This window comes from Engystomops pustulosus, unplaced genomic scaffold (assembly GCF_040894005.1).
Source record: "Engystomops pustulosus unplaced genomic scaffold, aEngPut4.maternal MAT_SCAFFOLD_87, whole genome shotgun sequence".
NCBI lineage: Eukaryota > Metazoa > Chordata > Amphibia > Anura > Leptodactylidae > Engystomops > Engystomops pustulosus.
The window spans coordinates 304,219-328,759 of record NW_027284974.1 but is presented as its reverse complement, the minus strand read 5'-3'; the positions used below and the strand labels follow the sequence as shown (position 1 = coordinate 328,759).

The 24,541-nt window shown below is 48.2% G+C and overlaps 1 protein-coding gene across 2 annotated transcripts in view; it reads right to left on the bottom strand.

Annotated features, from left to right (window-relative positions):
• Nucleotides 1-24,541, bottom strand: part of LOC140106910 (uncharacterized) — a 175,681-nt gene that overhangs the window by 89,324 nt on the left and 61,816 nt on the right. For both annotated transcript variants that reach the window (XM_072131549.1, XM_072131550.1), the window contains 4 exons: nt 22,937-23,266; nt 22,058-22,165; nt 21,295-21,792; nt 7,008-7,367 (listed from right to left, as the gene is read on the bottom strand). In XM_072131549.1, the coding sequence (XP_071987650.1) occupies nt 7,008-7,367; nt 21,295-21,792; nt 22,058-22,165; nt 22,937-23,266 (1,296 nt within the window). The remainder of the gene's footprint in view (nt 1-7,007; nt 7,368-21,294; nt 21,793-22,057; nt 22,166-22,936; nt 23,267-24,541) is intronic.

Genomic DNA, 24,541 nt, shown 5'->3' with positions numbered 1-24,541 from the left:
GTCCTGTTACCCCCTGTACCTCTCTCTTCCCCTGTAATGTCCTGTTACCCCCTGTACCTCTCTCTTCCCCTGTAATGTCCTGTTACCCCCTGTACCTCTCTCTTCCCCTGTAATGTCATGTTACCCCCTGTACCTCTCTTCCCCTGTAATGTCCTCTTACCCCCTGTACCTCTCTCTTCCCCTGTAATGTCCTGTTACCCCCTGTACCTCTCTCTTCCCCTGTAATGTCCTGTTACCCCCTGTACCTCTCTCTTCCTCTGTAATGTCCTGTTACCTCCTGTATCTCTCTCTTCCCCTGTAGTGTCCTGTTACCCCCTGTACCTCTCTCTCCCCCTGTAATGTCCTGTTACCTCCTGTACCTCTCTCTTCCCATGTAATGTCCTGTTACCTCCTGTACCTCTCTCTTCCCCTGTAATGTCCTGTTACCCCCTGTACCTCTCTCTTCCCCTGTAATGTCCTGTTACCTCCTGTACCTCTCTTCCCCTGTAATGTCCTGTTACCCCCTGTACCTCTCTCTTCCCCTGTAATGTCATGTTACCTCCTGTACCTCTCTCTTCCCCTGTAATGTCCTGTTACCTCCTGTACCTCTCTCTTCCTCTGTAATGTCCTGTTACCTCCTGTACCTCTCTCTTCCCCTGTAATGTCCTGTTACCCCCTGTACCTCTCTCCTACCCTGTAATGTCCTGTTACCTCCTGTACCTCTCTCTTCCCCTGTAATGTCCTGTTACCTCCTGTACCTCTCTCTTCCCCTGTAATGTCCTGTTACCCCCTGTACCTCTCTCTTCCTCTGTAATGTCCTGTTACCTCCTGTACCTCTCTCTTCCCCTGTAATGTCCTGTTACCCCCTGTACCTCTCTCTTCTCCTGTAATGTCCTGTTACCTCCTGTACCTCTCTCTTCCCCTGTAATGTCCTGTTACCCCCTGTACCTCTCTCTTCTCCTGTAATGTCCTGTTACCTCCTGTACCTCTCTCTTCCCCTGTAATGTCCTGTTACCCCCTGTACCTCTCTCTTCCCCTGTAATGTCCTGTTACCCCTGTACCTCTCTCTTCCCCTGTAATGTCCTGTTACCCCCTGTACCTCTCTCTTCCCCTGTAATGTCCTGTTACCCCCTGTACCTCTCTCTTCCCCTGTAATGTCCTGTTACCCCCTGTACCTCTCTCTTCCTCTGTAATGTCCTGTTACCTCCTGTATCTCTCTCTTCCCCTGTAATGTCCTGTTACCTCCTGTACCTCTCTCTTCCTCTGTAATGTGCTGTTACCTCCTGTACCTCTCTCTTCCCCTGTAATGTCCTGTTACCCCCTGTACCTCTCTCTTCCTCTGTAATGTCCTGTTACCCCCTGTACCTCTCTCTTCCCCTGTAATGTCCTGTTACCCCCTGTACCTCTCTCTTCCCCTGTAATGTCCTGTTACCTCCTGTACCTCTCTCTTCCCCTGTAATGTCCTGTTACCCCCTGTACCTCTCTCTTCCCATGTAATGTCATGTTACCCCCTGTACCTCTCTCTTCCCCTGTAATGTCCTGTTACCCCCTGTACCTCTCTCTTCCCCTGTAATGTCCTGTTACCTCCTGTACCTCTCTCTTCCCCTGTAATGTCCTGTTACCCCCTGTACCTCTCTCTTCCCCTGTAATGTCATGTTACCCCCTGTACCTCTCTTCCCCTGTAATGTCCTGTTACCCCCTGTACCTCTCTCTTCCCCTGTAATGTCCTGTTACCCCCTGTACCTCTCTCTTCCCCTGTAATGTCCTGTTACCTCCTGTACCTCTCTCTTCCCCTGTAATGTCCTGTTACCCCCTGTACCTCTCTCTTCCCCTGTAATGTCCTGTTACCCCCTGTACCTCTCTCTTCCCCTGTAATGTCATGTTACCCCCTGTACCTCTCTCTTCCCCTGTAATGTCCTGTTACACCCTGTACCTCTCTCTTCCTCTGTAATGTCCTGTTACCTCCTGTACCTCTCTCTTCCCCTGTAATGTCCTGTTACCCCCTGTACCTCTCTCCTACCCTGTAATGTCCTGTTACCTCCTGTACCTCTCTCTTCCCCTGCAATGTCCTGTTACCTCCTGTACCTCTCTCTTCCCCTGTAATGTCCTGTTACCCCCTGTACCTCTCTCTTCCTCTGTAATGTCCTGTTACCTCCTGTACCTCTCTCTTCCCCTGTAATGTCCTGTTACCCCCTGTACCTCTCTCTTCTCCTGTAATGTCCTGTTACCTCCTGTACCTCTCTCTTCCCCTGTAATGTCCTGTTACCCCCTGTACCTCTCTCTTCTCCTGTAATGTCCTGTTACCTCCTGTACCTCTCTCTTCCCCTGTAATGTCCTGTTACCTCCTGTACCTCTCTCTTCCCCTGTAATGTCCTGTTACCTCCTGTACCTCTCTCTTCCCCTGTAATGTCCTGTTACCCCCTGTACCTCTCTCTTCCCCTGTAATGTCCTGTTACCCCTGTACCTCTCTCTTCCCCTGTAATGTCCTGTTACCCCCTGTACCTCTCTCTTCCCCTGTAATGTCCTGTTACCCCCTGTACCTCTCTCTTCCCCTGTAATGTCCTGTTACCTCCTGTACCTCTCTCTTCCCCTGTAATATCCTGTTACCTCCTGTACCTCTCTCTTCCCCTGTAATGTCCTGTTACCTCCTGTACCTCTCTCTTCCCCTGTAATGTCCTGTTACCTCCTGTACCTCTCTCTTCCCCTGTAATGTCCTGTTACCTCCTGTACCTCTCTCTTCCCCTGTAATGTCCTGTTACCTCCTGTACCTCTCTCTTCCCCTGTAATGTCCTGTTACCCCCTGTACCTCTCTCTTCCCCTGTAATGTCCTGTTACCCCTGTACCTCTCTCTTCCCCTGTAATGTCCTGTTACCCCCTGTACCTCTCTCTTCCCCTGTAATGTCCTGTTACCCCCTGTACCTCTCTCTTCCCCTGTAACGTCCTGTTACCCCCTGTACCTCTCTCTTCCCCTGTAATGTCCTGTTACACCCTGTACCTCTCTCTTCCCCTGTAATGTCCTGTTACCCCCTGTACCTCTCTCTTCCCCTGTAATGTCCTGTTACCTCCTGTACCTCTCTCTTCCTCTGTAATGTCCTGTTACCTCCTGTACCTCTCTCTTCCCCTGTAATGTCCTGTTACCCCCTGTACCTCTCTCTTCCCCTGTAATGTCCTGTTACCTCCTGTACCTCTCTCTTCCCCTGTAATGTCCTGTTACCCCCTGTACCTCTCTCTTCCCATGTAATGTCCTGTTACCCCCTGTACCTCTCTCTACCTTTGTAATGTCCTGTTACACCCTGTACCTCTCTCTTCCCCTGTAATGTCCTGTTACCTCCTGTACCTCTCTCTTCCCCTGTAATGTCCTGTTACCTCCTGTACCTCTCTCTTCCCCTGTAATGTCCTGTTACCCCCCTGTACCTCTCTCTTCCCATGTAACGTCCTGTTACCCCCTGTACCTCTCTCTTCCCCTGTAGTGTCCTGTTACCCCCTGTACCTCTCGCTTCCCCTGTAATGTCCTGTTACCCCCTGTACCTCTCTCTTCCTCTGTAATGTCCTGTTACCTCCTGTACCTCTCTCTTCCCCTGTAATGTCCTGTTACCTCCTGTACCTCTCTCTTCCCCTGTAATGTCCTGTTACCCCCTGTACCTCTCTCTTCCCCTGTAGTGTCCTGTTACCCCCTGTACCTCTCTCTTCCCCTGTAATGTCCTGTTACCCCCTGTACCTCTCTCTTCCCCTGTAATGTCCTGTTACCTCCTGTACCTCTCTCTTCCCCTGTAATGTCCTGTTACCTCCTGTACCTCTCTCTTCCCCTGTAATGTCCTGTTACCCCCCTGTACCTCTCTCTTCCCATGTAACGTCCTGTTACCCCCTGTACCTCTCTCTTCCCCTGTAATGTCCTGTTACCCCCTGTACCTCTCTCTTCCCCTGTAATGTCCTGTTACCCCCTGTACCTCTCTCTTCCCCTGTAGTGTCCTGTTACCCCCTGTACCTCTCTCTTCCCCTGTAATGTCCTGTTACCCCCTGTACCTCTCTCTTCCCCTGTAATGTCCTGTTATCCCCCCTGTACCTCTCTCTTCCCCTGTAATGTCCTGTTACCTCCTGTACCTCTCTCTTCTCCTGTAATGTCCTGTTACCTCCTGTACCTCTCTCTTCCCCTGTAATGTCCTGTTACCCCCTGTACCTCTCTCTTCCCCTGTAATGTCCTGTTACCTCCTGTACCTCTCTCTTCCCCTGTAATGTCCTGTTACCTCCTGTACCTCTCTTCCCCTGTAATGTCCCGTTACCCCCTGTACCTCTCTCTTCCCCTGTAATGTCATGTTACCCCCCGTACCTCTCTTCCCCTGTAATGTCCTGTTACCCCCTGTACCTCTCTCTTCCCCTGTAATGTCCTGTTACCCCCTGTACCTCTCTCTTCCCCTGTAATGTCCTGTTACCTCCTGTACCTCTCTCTTCCCCTGTAATGTCCTGTTACCCCCTGTACCTCTCTCTTCCCCTGTAATGTCCTGTTACCCCCTGTACCTCTCTCTTCCCCTGTAATGTCCTGTTACCCCCTGTACCTCTCTCTTCCCCTGTAATGTCCTGTTACCCCCTGTACCTCTCTCTTCCCCTGTAATGTCATGTTACCCCCTGTACCTCTCTTCCCCTGTAATGTCCTCTTACCCCCTGTACCTCTCTCTTCCCCTGTAATGTCCTGTTACCCCCTGTACCTCTCTCTTCCCCTGTAATGTCCTGTTACCCCCTGTACCTCTCTCTTCCTCTGTAATGTCCTGTTACCTCCTGTATCTCTCTCTTCCCCTGTAGTGTCCTGTTACCCCCTGTACCTCTCTCTCCCCCTGTAATGTCCTGTTACCTCCTGTACCTCTCTCTTCCCATGTAATGTCCTGTTACCTCCTGTACCTCTCTCTTCCCCTGTAATGTCCTGTTACCCCCTGTACCTCTCTCTTCCCCTGTAATGTCCTGTTACCTCCTGTACCTCTCTTCCCCTGTAATGTCCTGTTACCCCCTGTACCTCTCTCTTCCCCTGTAATGTCATGTTACCTCCTGTACCTCTCTCTTCCCCTGTAATGTCCTGTTACCTCCTGTACCTCTCTCTTCCTCTGTAATGTCCTGTTACCTCCTGTACCTCTCTCTTCCCCTGTAATGTCCTGTTACCCCCTGTACCTCTCTCCTACCCTGTAATGTCCTGTTACCTCCTGTACCTCTCTCTTCCCCTGTAATGTCCTGTTACCTCCTGTACCTCTCTCTTCCCCTGTAATGTCCTGTTACCCCCTGTACCTCTCTCTTCCTCTGTAATGTCCTGTTACCTCCTGTACCTCTCTCTTCCCCTGTAATGTCCTGTTACCCCCTGTACCTCTCTCTTCTCCTGTAATGTCCTGTTACCTCCTGTACCTCTCTCTTCCCCTGTAATGTCCTGTTACCCCCTGTACCTCTCTCTTCTCCTGTAATGTCCTGTTACCTCCTGTACCTCTCTCTTCCCCTGTAATGTCCTGTTACCCCCTGTACCTCTCTCTTCCCCTGTAATGTCCTGTTACCCCTGTACCTCTCTCTTCCCCTGTAATGTCCTGTTACCCCCTGTACCTCTCTCTTCCCCTGTAATGTCCTGTTACCCCCTGTACCTCTCTCTTCCCCTGTAATGTCCTGTTACCCCCTGTACCTCTCTCTTCCTCTGTAATGTCCTGTTACCTCCTGTATCTCTCTCTTCCCCTGTAATGTCCTGTTACCTCCTGTACCTCTCTCTTCCTCTGTAATGTGCTGTTACCTCCTGTACCTCTCTCTTCCCCTGTAATGTCCTGTTACCCCCTGTACCTCTCTCTTCCCCTGTAATGTCCTGTTACCCCCTGTACCTCTCTCTTCCTCTGTAATGTCCTGTTACCCCCTGTACCTCTCTCTTCCCCTGTAATGTCCTGTTACCTCCTGTACCTCTCTCTTCCCCTGTAATGTCCTGTTACCCCCTGTACCTCTCTCTTCCTCTGTAATGTCCTGTTACCTCCTGTATCTCTCTCTTCCTCTGTAATGTCCTGTTACCTCCTGTACCTCTCTCTTCCCCTGTAATGTCCTGTTACCCCCTGTACCTCTCTCTTTCCCTGTAATGTCCTGTTACCCCCTGTACCTCTCTTCCCCTGTAGTGTCCTGTTACCCCCTGTACCTCTCTCTTCCCCTGTAATGTCCTGTTACTCCCTGTACCTCTCTCTTCCCCTGTAATGTCCTGTTATCTCCTGTACCTCTCTCTTCCCCTGTAATGTCCTGTTACCCCCTGTACCTCTCTCTTCCCCTGTAATGTCCTGTTACCTCCTGTACCTCTCTCTTCCCCTGTAATGTCCTGTTACCCCCTGTACCTCTCTCTTCCCCTGTAATGTCCTGTTACCTCCTGTACCTCTCTCTTCCCCTGTAATGTCCTGTTACCTCCTGTACCTCTCTCTTCCCCTGTAATGTCCTGTTACCTCCTGTACCTCTCTCTTCCCCTGTAATGTCCTGTTACCCCCTGTACCTCTCTCTTCCCCTGTAATGTCCTGTTACCCCCTGTACCTCTCTCTTCCCCTGTAATGTCCTGTTACCCCCTGTACCTCTCTCTTCCTCTGTAATGTCCTGTTACCCCCTGTACCTCTCTCTTCCTCTGTAATGTCCTGTTACCCCCTGTACCTCTCTCTTCCCCTGTAATGTCCTGTTACACCCTGTACCTCTCTCTTCCCCTGTAATGTCCTGTTACCCCCTGTACCTCTCTCTTCCCCTGTAATGTCCTGTTACCCCCTGTACCTCTCTCTTCTCCTGTAATGTCCTGTTACCTCCTGTACCTCTCTCTTCCCCTGTAATGTCCTGTTACCCCCTGTACCTCTCTCTTCTCCTGTAATGTCCTGTTACCTCCTGTACCTCTCTCTTCCCCTGTAATGTCCTGTTACCTCCTGTACCTCTCTCTTCCCATGTAATGTCCTGTTACCCCCTGTACCTCTCTCTTCCCCTGTAATGTCCTGTTACCCCCTGTACCTCTCTCTTCCCCTGTAATGTCCTGTTACCCCCCCCCCGGTACCTCTCACCTGTTATGGCCATGACCAGTGTCTCTTCTGCCTGATGACCGGTTGCAGGGTGATGGGTTCTATAGATGTAAGTGGCTCCATCGTCTTCCCTCACATTGGGTTTGATCAGTAAGGCGCTCTGGAAGCTGTAGGACTTGTCCTGGTGCTCGTTCTCTGTTACGTTGTGGTTTGTATCTTCTTCCTGGTTCCTATCATCAGTCCAGGTCACCAGTTCCATCTCCCGGTCCTGATTCCTCTTCCTCTTCAGCCATGTGATCTCTAGGGGCTTGGGCTTAAATCCAGTGATAGAACAAGCGAGTGTCATCGGGACCTCATGGGTCTTATACACCGGACTGAAGATCTTTAATAATGTAGGAGGAACTACAAGAAGAGAAGGGAGAATTGTCATGGTTGACACTACTACCATAAGAGTCACTGATGAGGATTATACAGCCAAGATGTCTGATATCAGCAGATAGAAGGTGGCGCCGCAACAAAACAAGTCTCCCACACTCTACGCTATAGCACATTGCCATCAGGTCGGGGATACAACAATTAGCCACAGAGCTGCAGTATAGCTTTTCCGTAGCCCCAATTTATTTTGTGGTGTATTCTATGGGGAGTCTCTTTAAAATGGGGTGATCTCATCAAAAGGTAGAAGCCTCAGAAGGAATGGAGAACCTCCAACATGAGAGAAAGTTAAGCTAAGTGCATCTAATAACAACCAATACCTGTCTCTCCTAGGAGGACCCCTGTCCTGACCACAAAAAAAGAGATCAAACAGGCAACTTCATCAGATGCCACCCTATGTTATGCTTAACCCCTTCACGACCGCCATACGGCTATATACGTCTTACTTGCCAACTTCAGATGTCCATATCTCCTGAACCGTGGAGATGGCCACCCTGAGAGTTGTACAGGTTTATATTCCCAATTGTAACTTTAAATTGGATATCTCCAGCTACCTACTAAGTTAGCACAAAAGAGACCCTTTTGGTGGTTAATGCGGGAGCATCACTTCAGATGCCTATATCTAATTCTCTCTATTACCCAAAAATTGGTTCTCGTGTTAAAGATAAGAATTTCCAATCACATCGGGCTTCTGGATTCGGTGAGCTGCTGATCCAGACATGTGGGCAACAGTGAAATAATTGGGAATGTGAGTTGCAAATACATATCCGATTATCAAGTTTTTCTTTGCCAGTTTTGTTGCTCATTGCACTAGTTACTGCAGAGCCTATAATATGAACATCTGAAGCAACACTTTCCCTGTAGCCTCTAAAAGTGACAGTCAATGGGGCAGATTTACTTACCCGGTCCATTCGCGATCCAGCGGCGCGTTCTCTGCGATGGATTCGGGTCCGGACGGGATTTAATAAGGTAGTTCCTCCGCTTCTGCGCTGAAAAGCATCGGAACGCGATGGAGTTCACCGGCTCGGGCTGAGTGAAGGTAAGTGCAAGCTCTGCGACAGATTTTTTTGTTTTAAATGCGGCGGTTTTTCCGAATCCGTTGGGTTTTCGTTTAGCCACGCCCCCCGATTTCCGTCGCGTGCATGCCGGCACTGATGCGCCACAATCCGATCACGTGCGCCAAAATGCCGGGGCAATTCAGGGGAAATCGGCGCAAATCGGAAATATTCGGGTAACACGTCGGGAAACCGCGAATCGGGCCCTTAGTAAATGACCCCCAATGTGATTATAGGAAAACGGGTGGAATTTTACATAAGAGGAAATGCTGGAAAGGATATTTCATACCCTACATGAGTGGGCTCCTAGTTTAGTTTGGTTTAAAGCAGATGAGAAGTTCCCTTCAACACTGCCTTTTACACTGGTCAAAAAAGGGGAACATTCACATGACACATCGTAGACCTGAATGAATGAAATATTCTCATTGAATCCTTTGTTCTGTACAAAGTTGTGCTGACAATAAAATCATTATGAATTTTGAATAGAAATCCAATTTATTAACCAATTTTGGCCCGGATTTGGAGTCGCCCACAAAGTTGAAAAACACACTACAGGCTGATTTAACTTTTCATGGAATGTCTGTAAAACAAGACAAAATGGGGTCAGTAGTGTGTGTGGCCTCCACATGTCTGTATGACCTCCTTACAATGCCTCGGCAACCCACATGAGTGCCTCAGGTAGTGCAGCTCATCCAGGATGGCACATCAATGCGAGCTGTGGCCAGACGGTTTGCTGTGTCTGTTTGGTAGTGTCCAGAGGCTGTAGGCACTACCAGTACGCCAGGAGACTTGGAGGAGGGACACAACCTAGCAGCAGGACCGCTATCTCTGCCTTTGTGTAAGGAGGAACAGGAGAACAAGGAGAACTGCCAGAGCCCTGCAAAATTACCTCCAGCAGGACACAAATGCGCATGTGTCTGCACAAATAGTTAGAGACAGAGTCCATGAGGATGGTATGAGGGCCCGACATACACAAATGACATTGAAAACCGTGCAGGGCGCTTGGCATTTGGCAGGATTGACTAAGTCTTGAGACACAGTGGAGAATGATGTGCTACCTGCAACATCCTTCAGCATGACCGGTTTGGCAGTGGGTCAGTAATGGTCTGGGGGCCACGCAGTCCTCCATGTGCTCGCCAGAGGTAGCCTGACTGATATTAGGTACCGAGATTAGATGAAATGTCAGCAGATTTAACAAGGTTTTTAATGGGAATATTTAATTCATTCAGATCTAAGGTGTGTCATTTGAATTTTCCCTTTATTTGTTTTTATCAACAAGCAGGGTACTTTTCTAGTAAACAGCTAGATGTTAGGCTCCAGACCCACTGGACCACCGCGGACGATGACGTAAGTTGACACCTGGGCCCAGAATCTAAGTAGCACCCACAAAGTGGGTTGGAATTGTTGCGGCGTGGTACCACCACAGGTGCAGCCAAGGTGAAGTACATAGAGGTTATGCAAAATCATCGTTGGGGATAGGCCGGAGGTTAGGACGGGCAGCATGGAATCAATCGAGGACGTAGCAAGAGGTCAAGGCAGGCACTAATCGCAAGGGACATGGGAACGATCTTTTTCTAAGGCTGTGAGGCACAAACATCCGGCGTGGGGTGCAGTAGGCACACACGTACAGCGGACTGGAAACGGGAGTGGTGAGAGGTGAGTCAGGACTACGGGGCACTCGGAGGAGCACAGGAGTGCCCGCAATCCGAGAAATTGGTCGCGGGAGCACCGTTGACAGTACCCCCCCCCCTCGGGTATTGGAAAATAAGCTCCCTCCAGAAGGTAACACTACTCTTCTAAGGTATCGCCAATAGTTTCCAATCTCTAATTCCTCTCTGCAGAGGAGAAAGTCTTAGACACCCTTCTTGGTGAGTACCACGATGGGAAATACCAAGGAGGAGAAGTTCGGAATAAATTGGCAGTAGTAATTTGCAAAGCCTAGAAAACCCTGTATTGCAGGTAGTCCTACTGCACGAGGCCATTAAAGAACAGCAGACACCTGAATAGTATCCATCTGGAGGCCTCTGTCGGAGAGGATATACACAAGAAATAGAAGTTTGGCGTAAAGCCGATTGGCCCTTAAACGACTGACGACCTGCCGTACATGGGACTGGTGGGGCTCAACATCCGGAGAGAACACCAGACTGTCTTCCAGATAGACCACAATGCAGGTATATGGCAAGTCTCTAAAGATGTAATTAACAAAATCCTGGAAGACGGCTGGTGCAGGTACTCCATCACGAGTATTAAAAGCGGTCTTCCACTCATCTCCTTCACAGATACAAATGAGGTTGTAGGCCCCTCGAAGGTCCAGTTTTGAGAAGATCTTGGCTATACGCAGATGGTCAAACAGCTCAGTGATCAACGAAAAAGGTAAGCGGTTCTTAACTTTGACCTTGTTATGTCAATTCATGGACGGAGTGACCCATCCTTTTTGGTCACAAAGAAGCCTACACTAGCCGGAGAAGAGGACTTGCGGATGACCCCCTCTGCAGGTTCTCTTTGATGTAGTACGGCATCACTGCGGTTTTAGGCACAGAGAGTAGGTCCCCCTGGCCCCGTGGAGGAGACGTACCCGGCAGAAGATCAACAGGGCAGTTGTAGGGGCGGTGTAGCGGCAAAGTCTCAGCTTGTTTCTTCGAAAAGTCCTGATAGCAAGCTGGAAGACCCTCTAGAGCAGTGATGGCGAACCTTTTAGCGATCGAGTGCCCAAACTGCAAGCCAAAACCCACTTATCTACCGCAAAGTGCCAACATGGTAATTTAGACCAATATTACCTACATAAGGGCCAAATAATACTGCCACATGTTTACCACCACTATACCACTACAACAACATAAATAGCATCATGCTTAATATTACCACCATACAGTAATTTATTTTATTGCTAATATTGAACATTATCGCCATTTAGTTATAAATATTTGTGCCATGTGTGAAGATTTGGCATAATGTAAGAGATACTAATTCTGCTGCTCATATACAATAGAGCCGTGGCGCTTCCCAGGCACTTTTATTCAGTTATTATTCACTTTTATTCTAAACTAAATCAAAGCTGTACATGTGACTGCACCATTAGACCTCAGAGTGTGTTCAATTGTGGCAATAACACATGCGTTATTCTCAATCACAAGAATTTAGGTGTAATTTAGGAGATATAGAAGGTGAAAGCAGCGCTGCAGGGGAGCAGAGTGAGAGGGATACAGGGGCAGGGACTGGATGTGACAAGAAAGGTGACTTAATGAGGTCCAAGTCAAATCTGGTAAAATAAAACAAACTACCATAGCAGGGCACTGAGGGGATTGGGGACTCCTGTTTGGCAAGATCTCTCTGGGACAAAATGGGTGTTGTGGGGTGGAGGGCACACTAAAACACTAAAGGCAACTGTTTAACACTTTAGTTGCTGCTTATACTAGAGTACCTGACCTCCCCTCCTCATAGTGAGGGACTGCATCCTCTTATCTTCAGACAGCTGCCTGCGTGCTGTACACTCCTGGCCTGCAGTCTGCTCCATCTCTTCTTCCTGTGCTAAAGGTCATTCAGGAGGAGGTAGCAAAGAGGGAGGCAGTGACCCATCAGAACAGGTCAGCTGCAGCCTGCAATGTGTAGCTGGTCTCCGGAGGGCTGCAGTGTGTAGCTGGTCTCCGGAGGGCTGCAGTGTGTAGCTGGTCTCCGGAGGGCTGCAGTGTGTAGCTGGTCTCCGGAGGGCTGCTGTGTGTAGCTGGTCTCCGGAGGGCTGCTGTGTGTAGCTGGTCTCCGGAGGGCTGCAGTGTGTAGCTGGTCTCCGGAGGGCTGCAGTGTGTAGCTGGTCTCCGGAGGGCTGCTGTGTGTAGCTGGTCTCCGGAGGGCTGCTGTGTGTAGCTGGTCTCCGGAGGGCTGCAGTGTGTAGCTGGTCTCCGGAGGGCTGCAGTGTGTAGCTGGTCTCCGGAGGGCTGCAGTGTGTAGCTGGTCTCCGGAGGGCTGCTGTGTGTAGCTGGTCTCCGGAGGGCTGCTGTGTGTAGCTGGTCTCCGGAGGGCTGCTGTGTGTAGCTGGTCTCCGGAGGGCTGCTGTGTGTAGCTGGTCTCCGGAGGGCTGCTGTGTGTAGCTGGTCTCCGGAGGGCTGCAGTGTGTAGCTGGTCTCCGGAGGGCTGCAGTGTGTAGCTGGTCTCCGGAGGGCTGCTGTGTGTAGCTGGTCTCCGGAGGGCTGCTGTGTGTAGCTGGTCTCCGGAGGGCTGCTGTGTGTAGCTGGTCTCCGGAGGGCTGCAGTGTGTAGCTGGTCTCCGGAGGGCTGCAGTGTGTAGCTGGTCTCCGGAGGGCTGCAGTGTGTAGCTGGTCTCCGGAGGGCTGCAGTGTGTAGCTGGTCTCCGGAGGGCTGCTGTGTGTAGCTGGTCTCCGGAGGGCTGCTGTGTGTAGCTGGTCTCCGGAGGGCTGCTGCTGTGTGTAGCGGAGCAGAGAGTGCTCTCTGCTCTGCCACCCCGATGCACAGAGAAGCACTGGAGCTCCAGCACGAAGCAGCAGCTTCTGGTCTGGCCGGAGCTCCATTAGTAAAACACACACGGTGGAGGACGATGGCATGCGTGCCAGCAGAGAGGGCTCTGCGTGCCCTGTCTGGCACGCGTGCCATAGGTTCGCCACCACTGCTCTAGAGGCTTGGGAGCCACAGAAGAAACCATAACTGGTACGGGATGAGGAATCTCCATACAGCGAGACCGGCAATCGGGTCCCCAACAAAGGATCTCCCCCGTCTTCCAGTTAAGAACGGGTGTGTGAAGCTGCAATCACGGTAGACCCAACAGGATGGAGGACGTGGACCATGGACCAAAGATTTTCTTTGTCTAGCACACCAACCTGCAGGGACAGAGGCTTGGTGTGGTCCTGGACCGGGTCAGAGAGGATTTGGCCACTGAGATGACCAAAGGCTTCTTGAGGCGGACCACGGGGAGGTGATGCCAGGAGACCAGAGCGGCATCCACGAAGTTCCTTGCAGAGTACGTGTCTAACAGACAAAACAACTTTTGGTCTGGTGTACACACTGAAAGCCTGAAATCATCAGTCTATGGCTGAAGAGCGGTCTCTATTTTAATATTTACAATAAAAGTGAAATTTTAAGTGTTCGAACTTCAGGCAGATATTAATTCTAATTCACTGGAACACAAATTTTGGTATAGGGAATTAATTTACTTTGAATATTTTGACCTACTTTGATAGTAAAGGGGATGGCAGGCTTTCTTACCAATGAGTTGAATACAGACAGATGGCTAGATAATGCCAAGGAGGTTTTCTCTGGGAAGGAGTTGGCTATATCGTCCAAAAATCTCAGCATTACATCTTCTTTTAAGACCTTGACCAATATATATAAGGACCACATTAGGGGATGGTGGGAAGTGCAATCCCTGGATACATATCTAAAAAATAAAATTGTTCCCAGAGGTCTCAGGATCAACCTACTCCCGGCAGCAAGGATTAGATCAGCTGATTTAATCAAAAAGTGGGAAAAAGAGTCCATTGAATCCTCTTTCAAATTTATGAACCTATTACTGGAGGAGGAAAGGACTAGATTAGAGACCACCTCTATAAAACTTAAATAGAGCATTGAGGCTGTCAAAAAGTTCTCTGGGAACAGTGATTTTGAAAGGAAGGAATTAACCCTACAACGGTCTATAGAGAGATTCACGGCTCAGATTAAAGAGCGCAAGCACTTCCAGTTTTGTCGAGATACTCAAGATTTCAAAGAGGGTAATATCTTCAACTTTAATAACTCGTCCAGTGCAGAGGCTGAATCTGAGATTGAACCCTCCTCCTTAGACTGTGACAACTCTGATTCAGAGAAAAATGGTGCCGCCCACTGGGAGACAGCAGTATCAGCAGACCAGGGGGGGCTCGGAGTTTGTTTCTCACAGAGGGGGACACAGAGGTAGGGGATACACCCCCAAAAAACCAGGGAGGGGTGGTTTTTTAGCCAGAGATCCACCAATCTCGGATTATATGGTCAGACGAAAACCTTCAAAACAATAACTAAGCATACATCAAAAGATACGGATAATCCATCTCAGTTGAGTAATAAACTGCAGGTTATTAACCTCTCGAAAAGAGCACTCACAGAGATGGAGAAGAAAGTTCTGGGATTTGGCTTATCATTTGTACCTACACCCAGATTTGACATGTTCAACTGGGTGAAGGATTTGCAATTATTTATCAGAAAGCTTAAATGGAAAAAGTTTTTTGCTCAGCATAATAGGAGACAGTGTCAGGAGTTGGGTCTTGAAGAAAGCAACCTTGAATGCTTAGATACCATGAGGGCGTTGTTGAATGAGAATGAGCGGGCCTTGGGTGAAGGTCCTTTCACCAATCTCAAGAAAGCCTCAACAAAGTTTCCCCCAGTTAGCAATGATTCGCCGTTGGATGTCTTCCTCAGCTTGGTCACTGAGGAACTTAGGGACCTTGACAGGGAAGGAAGAGGGGCACATCCAAATATCAGCAAAGATGAACAGAATGCTATCCGAGGCTTAATGAATGATGATTCCATCGTCATCAAGCCCTCGGACAAAGGGGGCAATGTGGTCATCCTGGATCGCGAACAATATATAAACATGTGCAAGAGTATCCTCAAGGATAGGGATTGTTATAGAACACTGGACAGCAACCCTACAATGGTCTTTAGGGATGCTCTGACCAAGATCTTAGAACAAGGACGATCCCTAAATCTGATCAGCGAAGTGGAGATGGAATTTTTGAAACCTACCCATCCCAAAATAGCCACATTTTATGGACTTCCAAAAATCCATAAGGGGTGCAACCCCTTGAAGGGTCGCCCCATAGTCTCAGGCATAGACAGCGTGACCCAAAATGTGAGCTTGTATGTGGATCAGATTTTGAGACCCTATGTTTTAACGCTACCGTCCTATGTGAGGGACACAATGGATGTCCTTAAACGTATTGAAGGGCTACATGTGGACTCAGAGACACATCTAGCGAGTCTGGATGTAGAAGCCATGTATAACTCCATACCGCATCAGATTGGGTATCAGGCCGTGGGGACCTTTTTGAGATCTAGAGGTACCCAATATAATGACCACAACGAATTTACGCTTCAACTCCTAAAATTTGTGCTTGAGCATAACTTCTTTACATTTGACGGCAGATTCTACCACCAGCTCAGGGGAGTTGCGATGGGGAGCCCGTGTGCCCCCACGTACGCGACTCTCTTCCTGGGCTGGTGGGAGAAGGAGCATGTATTTAGTTAGGGATATCCTCCTCACTCCAAAAATGCGAAATCAGGAGGTGAATGAAACGCGGATCATGGGGACATATGATTCCCACTTTAAACAAGTAAGGGAAATATTAGCAGCCCATTGGAGGATTCTGAAACTGGACCCCGATGTGGGAGACCAAATTGGGGACTTTCCGCAGATCACATATAGACGAGGTCAAAATATCCGTGACAAACTGGTCCATAGCCATCTTATGCCAGCTGTACAGGATACATAGCTCCCGAAACCCTCACCAGGAACGCATAAATGTGGCATCTGCAAGGCATGTAAGTTCATCACATTAGGAAGAACAGTGACAAGCTCGGTAACTCATCGCTCTTTTAACATTCGACAGTTTATTAACTGTAGGAGCACCGGAGTGGTCTACCTTGTGACATGCCTGTGTGGAGCTCAATATGTGGGGAAGACGTATAGGGAGTTTCGTGTACGCATTCGCGAACACATTAGAGACATCATAAATGAGAAGGACACCACGATAGCCCGACATGTGTGGGACCAACATGGGGGGGATCCCCTCAGTGTTGGTTTTCAGGGTGTGGAACTGGTCATGCCTCCCAAACAGGGGGGGGGGGGGTGATTGGGACCACACCCTACTCCAACGCGAAGCTAGATGGATTTGTACGCTGTTTACATAGAAACCGCAGGGTCTAAATGACCTGATTAGCTATGCGTGTTTTCTCTAAATTTATGTGCATAGTCCTTCCATATAAATACATGCTATATGTTCCATAACAATATATATTCATGTATCATTTGACCTCTGCTTTATCTTGAATCCAGATCTTCAATTATTCTTTTGTGCATGTCCTTCAGCACTAAGGGCTTCTCCCCAGATCGGATATGCTTTATTGGTCTGTGTTTTGACACAGCACGGATACCTTTGCAAAATCCTTTCTGACTTACCTGCTCATCTTGTTCTAATCCTTCTCCAGAGAATTGCCCTACTTGGTACATATTTTGCCCTGTTGAAGGTTCAACTTTAATGGCAATGTCGCAATACGATCCCCCGCATATACGTGTTACATAACAAGAGGACGTCGGAACTATATATATAGTGCCCGAACCTGGGCCAGGTGACTCTGGCTTCGGTACGGTATGGGGCATGGTTCTGGACATAATATATCCTCTTATGGGCATTTTGGCGATGTTACAATACCCAGTATATGCCCGATCTTTAGTGGTACCTCAAAGCAGCGTGATTTGCTGTTGAAGTACGAGCCCTCTTCTTAGGGAACGCCCCCTGGATCCGGAATGGATGACTGTTGAGGGCCGCCCCGAAAGGCAGCATGATTGGCTGCTTAGATACGAGCCTTCTCCATTTGGATCCGGATTGGACAGGAAGACGCTTAGGGCTGCCCCTGTGGGTGGGGCCTTTCCCTTTATATATCGGGCGTGCGCTCGCGCGCGCCTGATAGTGCCGAGGCCGTCTAGGCGGCTGCACAAAAGAAAACAATGTGATGTGCAGCCGCGCTATTACCTACATCCTCTCATGTCAGGTGTAAAATATGTTAGGTAGATTAGGATACTGACTGACTAAAATATAGTCAGCATCCAATGTATAAACAATACTTGGCGAAGTGCTAAGGTTGAAATTGGAGGTGACATGTAGCATCACTGTCTCCTTATAGTAGCACTTTAGATCATTGTGTGTTTGGACACCTAAAAAGAGCGTGATCTCATTAGTTACCTTCATCTTGGTTGCCGCACATGATGAACCATTTAATAATATCATAACAGCACTTTATTCAGTGTGCAGACAATAACCTCAGACAAAACAACTTTTGGTCTGGTGTACACACTGAAAGCCTGAAATCATCAGTCTATGGCTGAAGAGCGGTCTCTATTTTAATATTTACAATAAAAGTGAAATTTTAAGTGTTCGAACTTCAGGCAGATATTAATTCTAATTCACTGGAACACAAATTTTGGTATAGGGAATTAATTTACTCAGAGTACGTGTCTAAGAAGGCTGAAATCTGGAACTGAGCATCTGTTCCAGAGCTGAGCAAGACCGGAATATTCATGCTTCTCCCAAGAACCGTAGGTGCATGCATTTCCAAGACACAAAGGACAGACTGGGCAAGTCTCAAAGTGCTCCGGGCTGGCACAATATAGACAGAGGTCTTCCTGACGGCGGAGCATTCCTGGGGAGAAAGTCAGGCTTTGTCCACTTGTATTGGTTCCTCTGCAGCTGACCCGGCAGTAGGCTGAAGCAGCCTTTGGAAGGCAGGGGTCGGACTCGGACTTTTGCTTGTTCAAGATGCTGTTCTTCACAGTGATCCATCAACCGGTTATGTATCCGAGTGGCCAGAGAGATGAGGCCACTCAGAGTAGACAGCAGGTCTCGTGCGGACAACTCATCTCGAAAGTAACTTTCGAGTCGCAATTAGGGCTGTTTCATTCCAGGCTAGCTCAGACGCCAAACAACGGAACTGAACCGCATAGTCACCAACAGAGGAGTCCCCTAGATGCAGATTAATTAGTGCGGTCTCAGCAGAAGATGCCCATGCAGGTTCCTCAAAAACTGAGCGATACTCAGTGAAGAAGGTGATGTCAGCAGTAACTGGGTCATCCCTGTCCCAGAGGGTAGTAGTCCACACCAAGGCCTTCCCGGAGAGGAGGCTGATGATGAATGCCACCTTAGACCATTCCGTGACAAATTGAGACGGCATAAGCTCAATGTGCAGGTAGCATTGGGTGATAAAGCAACTTTGGGCCCCCTTCATACTTTGACGGCATGGAGAGTCTTAGCCTAGGTTCAGCGGCAGGCAGCCTAACCGGAGTAGAAGGGGGAGCCGAAGGAGTTTGATGCTGTTGCTGAGTAGCCATCATTTTCTGCAACGTGGCGGTGACTTGACCAAGCTGTTCACCCTGCATGGCAATCTGCTGGGACTGCTGGACCACAACTGTGGTAAGATAAGCCAGTTTAGACAGCAGGAAGTTGCTTGCAGGGTCCATGGTCTGATCTTACTGTCACGCTTCCGGGGTAGTGGACCGTAAGCCGACATCTGGGACTGGAATCTAAGCGGCACCTGGTTTTCACCCGAAACTGCCGCAAAGCGGGTTGGACTTGGCTGTGGAGTGGTACCACCAGGTCGTTCCACAGGTGCAACTTTGTCAGCGGTGGCAGCCAAGGCGGAGTACACAGACGTTAGGCAAAATCATAGTTGGGGACAGGCAGGAGCTCAGGCCGAGCAGCAAGGAATCAGAATCTGGGACGTAGCAACAGGTCAAGGCAGGGAACAGAGGAGCGTAGTCTGGAACAGAATCGGGGTCACTACGGAAAAACACTCTAATCACAACGTGGGAACAATCGTTTTCGAAGGCACGAAGATCCGGCGGGGTGTGCAGGGAGAGGCTGGTTTTTAAAGGATAGTCCCAGAGCAGACAATAATGATAATAGAGAAACCCCAGAATAGAGAATTAAACTCTAGAGACTACCGGAGCAGTCTAATAATACTGGATAAATGAATCCTCTTTTCCTGGCTCCTTCGCTGTTCCTTGCACCACACTGCAGCTTCTTCTCTCCTCCATGTGCTGCTCTGTGTCCCGCACTGGCTGTAAGCACCAAAATCAGGACCCAGAGCAGAGCTGTGCCAGGAATTATACTACATACCACATAAGGATGTGGACGTTTACTTGACTGACTCCATATATCAATTCTATTTACAAAAAAGGCCAAGAAGCCTCACTGAAACTCATTTGTCATTAAAACTTCACTTTTATTAATACTTCTAAGAACAGTACAACAAGATATAATTTCCAAAAAAACTTTTTTTGGTATGGACAGTTTCTATATTCGATTAAAATTATGCAGGCCATTGTGGAAACTTTATTGTGTGGTTCATTGTGTAATGACGACGAATAGGTTTGAGGTGTTCTGGGATCTTAGTGTCAAATCCTTATTTTCTGACAGTAAGTGTCAGTCTTATCCTGCCAATTATGGAGCTACGAGATTGCAACAGTGTTGTAATTGTTTGATAAATAAACGTAGTGTCAATTCATTTGATTATGTGCGGTCTCGTACACTACACTTCAACTTTGATATCTCTTCTGAAAGCACTGTTGGTAGTTAGGATCACTGACAACAGGCTCTGCGCTCTGTATATACACTATAGATCCTACAGGTCCTGGGACCTCTATTAAATTCTCAATCTATTGCTATTGTGCCGATCAGGCTAAACTAATCTCTCCCTTGCCGTCATTCACTCATTTGATTCCACACACACACTTTGCCTGCTCTCTAAAAACGTAATCACACTGACGCCCCCCCGACATGTTTCGCCACATTAGTGGCGTCCTCAGGGGTGCCGGGGCTAGAGTGTGCTATTCCCTGCTCAGCTCTAGTTTTTAATACCTCCGTTTGTGTTGTCACTAGAGCCCTCCCGTTGCTTTCAAGCCAATAAAAATTCCTGTAGGACCTGTAGGATCTATAGTGTATATACAGAGCGCAGAGCCTGTTGTCAGTGATCCTAACTACCAACAGTGCTTTCAGAAGAGATGTTGAAGTGTAGTGTACGAGACCGCACATAATCAAATGAATTGACACTATGTTTATTTATAAAACAATTACAACACTGTTGCAATCCCGTAGCTCCATAATTGGCAGGACAAGACTGACACTTACTAATCAAATACAGAAACTGTCCATACCAAAAAAAGTTTTTTTGGAAATTATATCTTGTTGTACTGTTCTTAGAAGTATTAATAAAAGTGAAGTTTTAATGACAAATGAGTTTCAGTGAGGCTTCTTGGCCTTTTTTGTAAAAGGAATTATACCATAGTACAGCAATAAATAGCACCCCAGCAACCAAATACTAGAGTCAATAATAATATAAGCAGTAATAGTGCCAGAGTAGATAATAATACTGGTGACTCCCAGTGCAGACAAAAATGTACTTCTTTCCTGGCTCCTCTTCTGCTCCCTGCACCGCACTAAAGCTTCTTTGTTGAGTCCTGGGATGGTTGTATAAGCCGACATCAGGAACCTGAGCAGAACTTCCCCAGTAACAGGAAAGGACCTGTGAGCACTACCGTACAGATGACAAGTACTTACCACTCTTGTTTCCTCTTGGTACAAAGCTTTGATTGGTCTCCATGAGCAAGTGGAACAATTTAAACTCAGACACTTATGATATATTTCCCGCATTGACTGTCAGCAGGGTGCAGGACACGTTGGCACGGCGTGTGCACTCCTTTTCCAGGCTTTTAGTGGACATTAATGTGACTATGCTTTGTGGTGAAGTTCCTCTGCTACAGATAAAAGCACTGGGAAGGAAAACCCACACTTATCTTACGACTGCTAGAGTGACCAGGAAAACAGGACAGTGGAGTCCGAGTCTGTGACCCTTTTGGTGGAGTTGGGAGAAGTTGGCCTTTGAGTTGGAAGTTTTGGCTTAACAACTCAACATCCCTGCACTTCATTACACACTTTATACATTTTCCTTATGGAACTTAAAAAAATAAAAAGTTTTATAGTATTTTAGGACTTTTTTGAGGCCAGAATTTTAGAAAATTTAAATAGTTTTGTTTAATCCTGCAGAAAAAGTAACTTTAGTTTAAGAAATTTAATATATAATGATGAGTCTTACCTCCGATGACCCGCAGTGTCTTCTCCTGATGGACCTCTGCTGTCAGCGCCGGGTGGGACACATGTACAGACAATTCTGCTCCATCATCTTCAGAACAGCTGGGAGTGATGTGTAGAGAACATTGACAGCTGTAAGTGTAGAGTCTCCTCCATGTGATACAGCGGAGAAGACGGGGTCTATTGGGGGTTACCACTGCAGACATGTCCAGGTGTAGGGGTGTCTGTGTGTGACCGGCATCCCCATTCATCAGCCTCTGCCGCTCTACATCTATGGCCACACTACTACCCCCAGCATTGTCACCCATCATCACTTGTCCTAAGGAAGGCAAGTCCCTGGATCTCCAGGTGAGGACCATCTGCTTCTCTGCTTCACGTCTCCTCAGACACACAGAGATCTCCAGGGCATTAGGTCTAAAGCCCGTAATGTGACAAGTCAGAGTCGTCCTGTTCATGTCAATCATCTCATCGCTCCCGGTGATCTCAGAAAGCGTGGGGGGATCTGTAGGGGATAAATAAAACCGGAAATCATCACATACAACAACACAATTCCCAGAAAATGTTGGTGGGAAATCCAGTATTGTGACTGCATCCATTATCTTTCAGGAGTCTGGGAATGCTGGGTGACAACTAAAGTGAGATCGGCAAGGTCACCTCCAAACTGTCCCAGAAAAGACTCTGAGGAGGATGACTACCGTACTGCAAGGTCATCACTATTCACCTAGCACTAATAGACAAGACGTCTTACAGATCCCCTGGATCCTCACCTTTAGTGAACGCTTGATGGTTGAGAAAAGCAGCAGCTGATAGAAGGATCACAGTGAGTAATGTCAGGATCACAGCAGCGACAACCGTCCCCGTGTTATCTGCTTTCTCTGTAATCACATGGAACATATAAGAACAACATGAGATATGCACCAGTCTACATCTATATATATGTATATGGTAGCCGTGCCAGAGCCTCTGTTACACATGAGGGGCCAGCAATGACACTTGTATCTATTGGTGGGTATGAACATCTCCCAAGTTCAGCTGTATTCCTACTGCGTAGATATTGAAGAACAGAAAAACTCTACTGTACATCCTATCACAAAAATCTACTTCCCACAACATGTAATATATTTTGCTCCTAGAAAACATGTCCTTGACCCTCTTGATGTACAAAGTATCATCCGTCACCGCATCATGTGGCAGAATGTTCCACAGTCTCACTTCTACTTCAGTAACAAATCTCTGTAAAGATGGTGGGGCCACGTTACATCTAGATGTAGAGGAGGCCTCCTTATCCTGGTTACCAGCTTAGGGGGATAGGTCCATTCACACATCTGCACAGTATATTACGGTCAGCCCTTACTACCCTAAGTTTGATATCCTGTCCTTGCACTATAAACCACCCATTCCCACAATAATCTTCCTTGGTGGCTCACCAGTATAGGTGAGAACACACTAGACCCAAGTATTCTGGATGCTGTCAGATTAGATGTGGTGTAATATAATATTCAGAGTCCAGGGTGATTACTGGATCGTTCTCCTCTCTGGGATTTTACATCAGTTTTTGTTGGATGAAGAAGAGATTGGGATCCACCAGCACATATCAGACCTGATGCTCTCTGTTATAACCTATTGGGTAGAATAGAGTCACTCACCTGTTACGGTCAGGGTGAAGTCCCTCGTCAGGTCGTGGGGCAGAGATCGATGCTTCACCACACAGGAATACTTATAGCCGCTATCATCCATTGTAGGATATAAGGTCAGCTGACTGGTAACATTATACGTGCCATCGGTATTATTTACGGCCTCCCCGCTGCAGGTGCCTCGCTCCAGGGCCACACATTTAGTGGAATCTTTCTCGTAACGCATCCAGCGAATGGTAATATCTTTAGGGTAAAAGTTAGTGATGTCACACGACACGACTCTCTCACTTCCGATCTCCACAGTGACGGCGTCTCCGGGGGTCAGGACAGCGGAGGGGACAGCTACACAAGAGACAATAACATTTATCAGCATCCCCTCTATATGTATCCCAGTACACGGTGGCGGATTAAGTGTCCCACGGACCCTGGTCTGTTCACACTACTAGGGCCCCCCCAGCATCCAAACCAACCTCATGCCTCGTGGCATAATCCGCTCCACCCAACGATACCACTGCATCCCGTACTGGCCCCCCTTTACAGAAATGTCCATTGCAGAGCTCCCTTTAATGAAATGGCCACAGCAGACCCCCCCTGTAATGAATTGACCACAGCAGAGCTCCCCTTTAATCAAATGGCTACAGCAGAGACCCCCTGTAATGAAATGGCCACAGCAGAGCCCACTTTTAATGAAATGGCCACAGCAGACCCCCCCCTGTAATGAATTGGCCACAGCAGAGCCCCCCTTTAATCAAATGGCCACAGCAGAGACCCCCTGTAATGAAATGGCCACAGCAGAGCCCCCCCTGTAATGAATTGGTCACAGCAAAACCCCCATTTAATTAAATGTCTACTGCAGAGTAGCCTCTCTTTACAGAAATGGCCACAGCAGAGCCCCCTTTTAATGAAATGTCCACAGAATGGCCCCCATTTAATAAAATGTCCAAAGCAGAGCCCTCCCCCATAAATGAAATATCCACAGCAGAGCCCTCCTTTAAGGAAATGTCTGCAGCAGAGCGCCCTGTTATAACGTTATAGGAAAATACATGTACCAGGGGGAGGGGGCATTATAATCAGAGTCAGAGTAACTCTCCCAGTATAGCCTCATAGACGTGTTGGCACAAGGTTTCCCTCCTCTTTCAGGCAAAGGATCGTGGCGGTCCCATGTGCTTGTGTGACCAGTGTGTCGGGTATGGACAGTTATGGTCCATCTCCATCTCAGCCCAAGGCCAAGTACATTTTTGGAATCGGGCTAGCCAGGGTATCATATACCTATGACTAAGTAGGTTCTAGCGTTCTTGGACTCAAAGATATAAACAACTCTGAATGGGAACATAGCAAATAGGTCACGTCTGGTATCAATGTGATCCAGGGATTCATCAGGATCCAATGAGACCAGAACCCCGACCCCATGACTTCCAATTGATAATCTAGATTTCCTCCAAGGTCCTGGATCTCATCCTAGGTAGGAGGGTCCCTAGAGCCCTCCTATGGGTGTGAGCACCACTTTGTCTTTAAGAAAAAAGAAAAGTTTTTTCAGCACCCCAACTAATGTTCAGACGATGCCGATTTGAATGTGCCGCCGGTGCATGGACATGCTGTGCGGGGAGCAGTCAAATA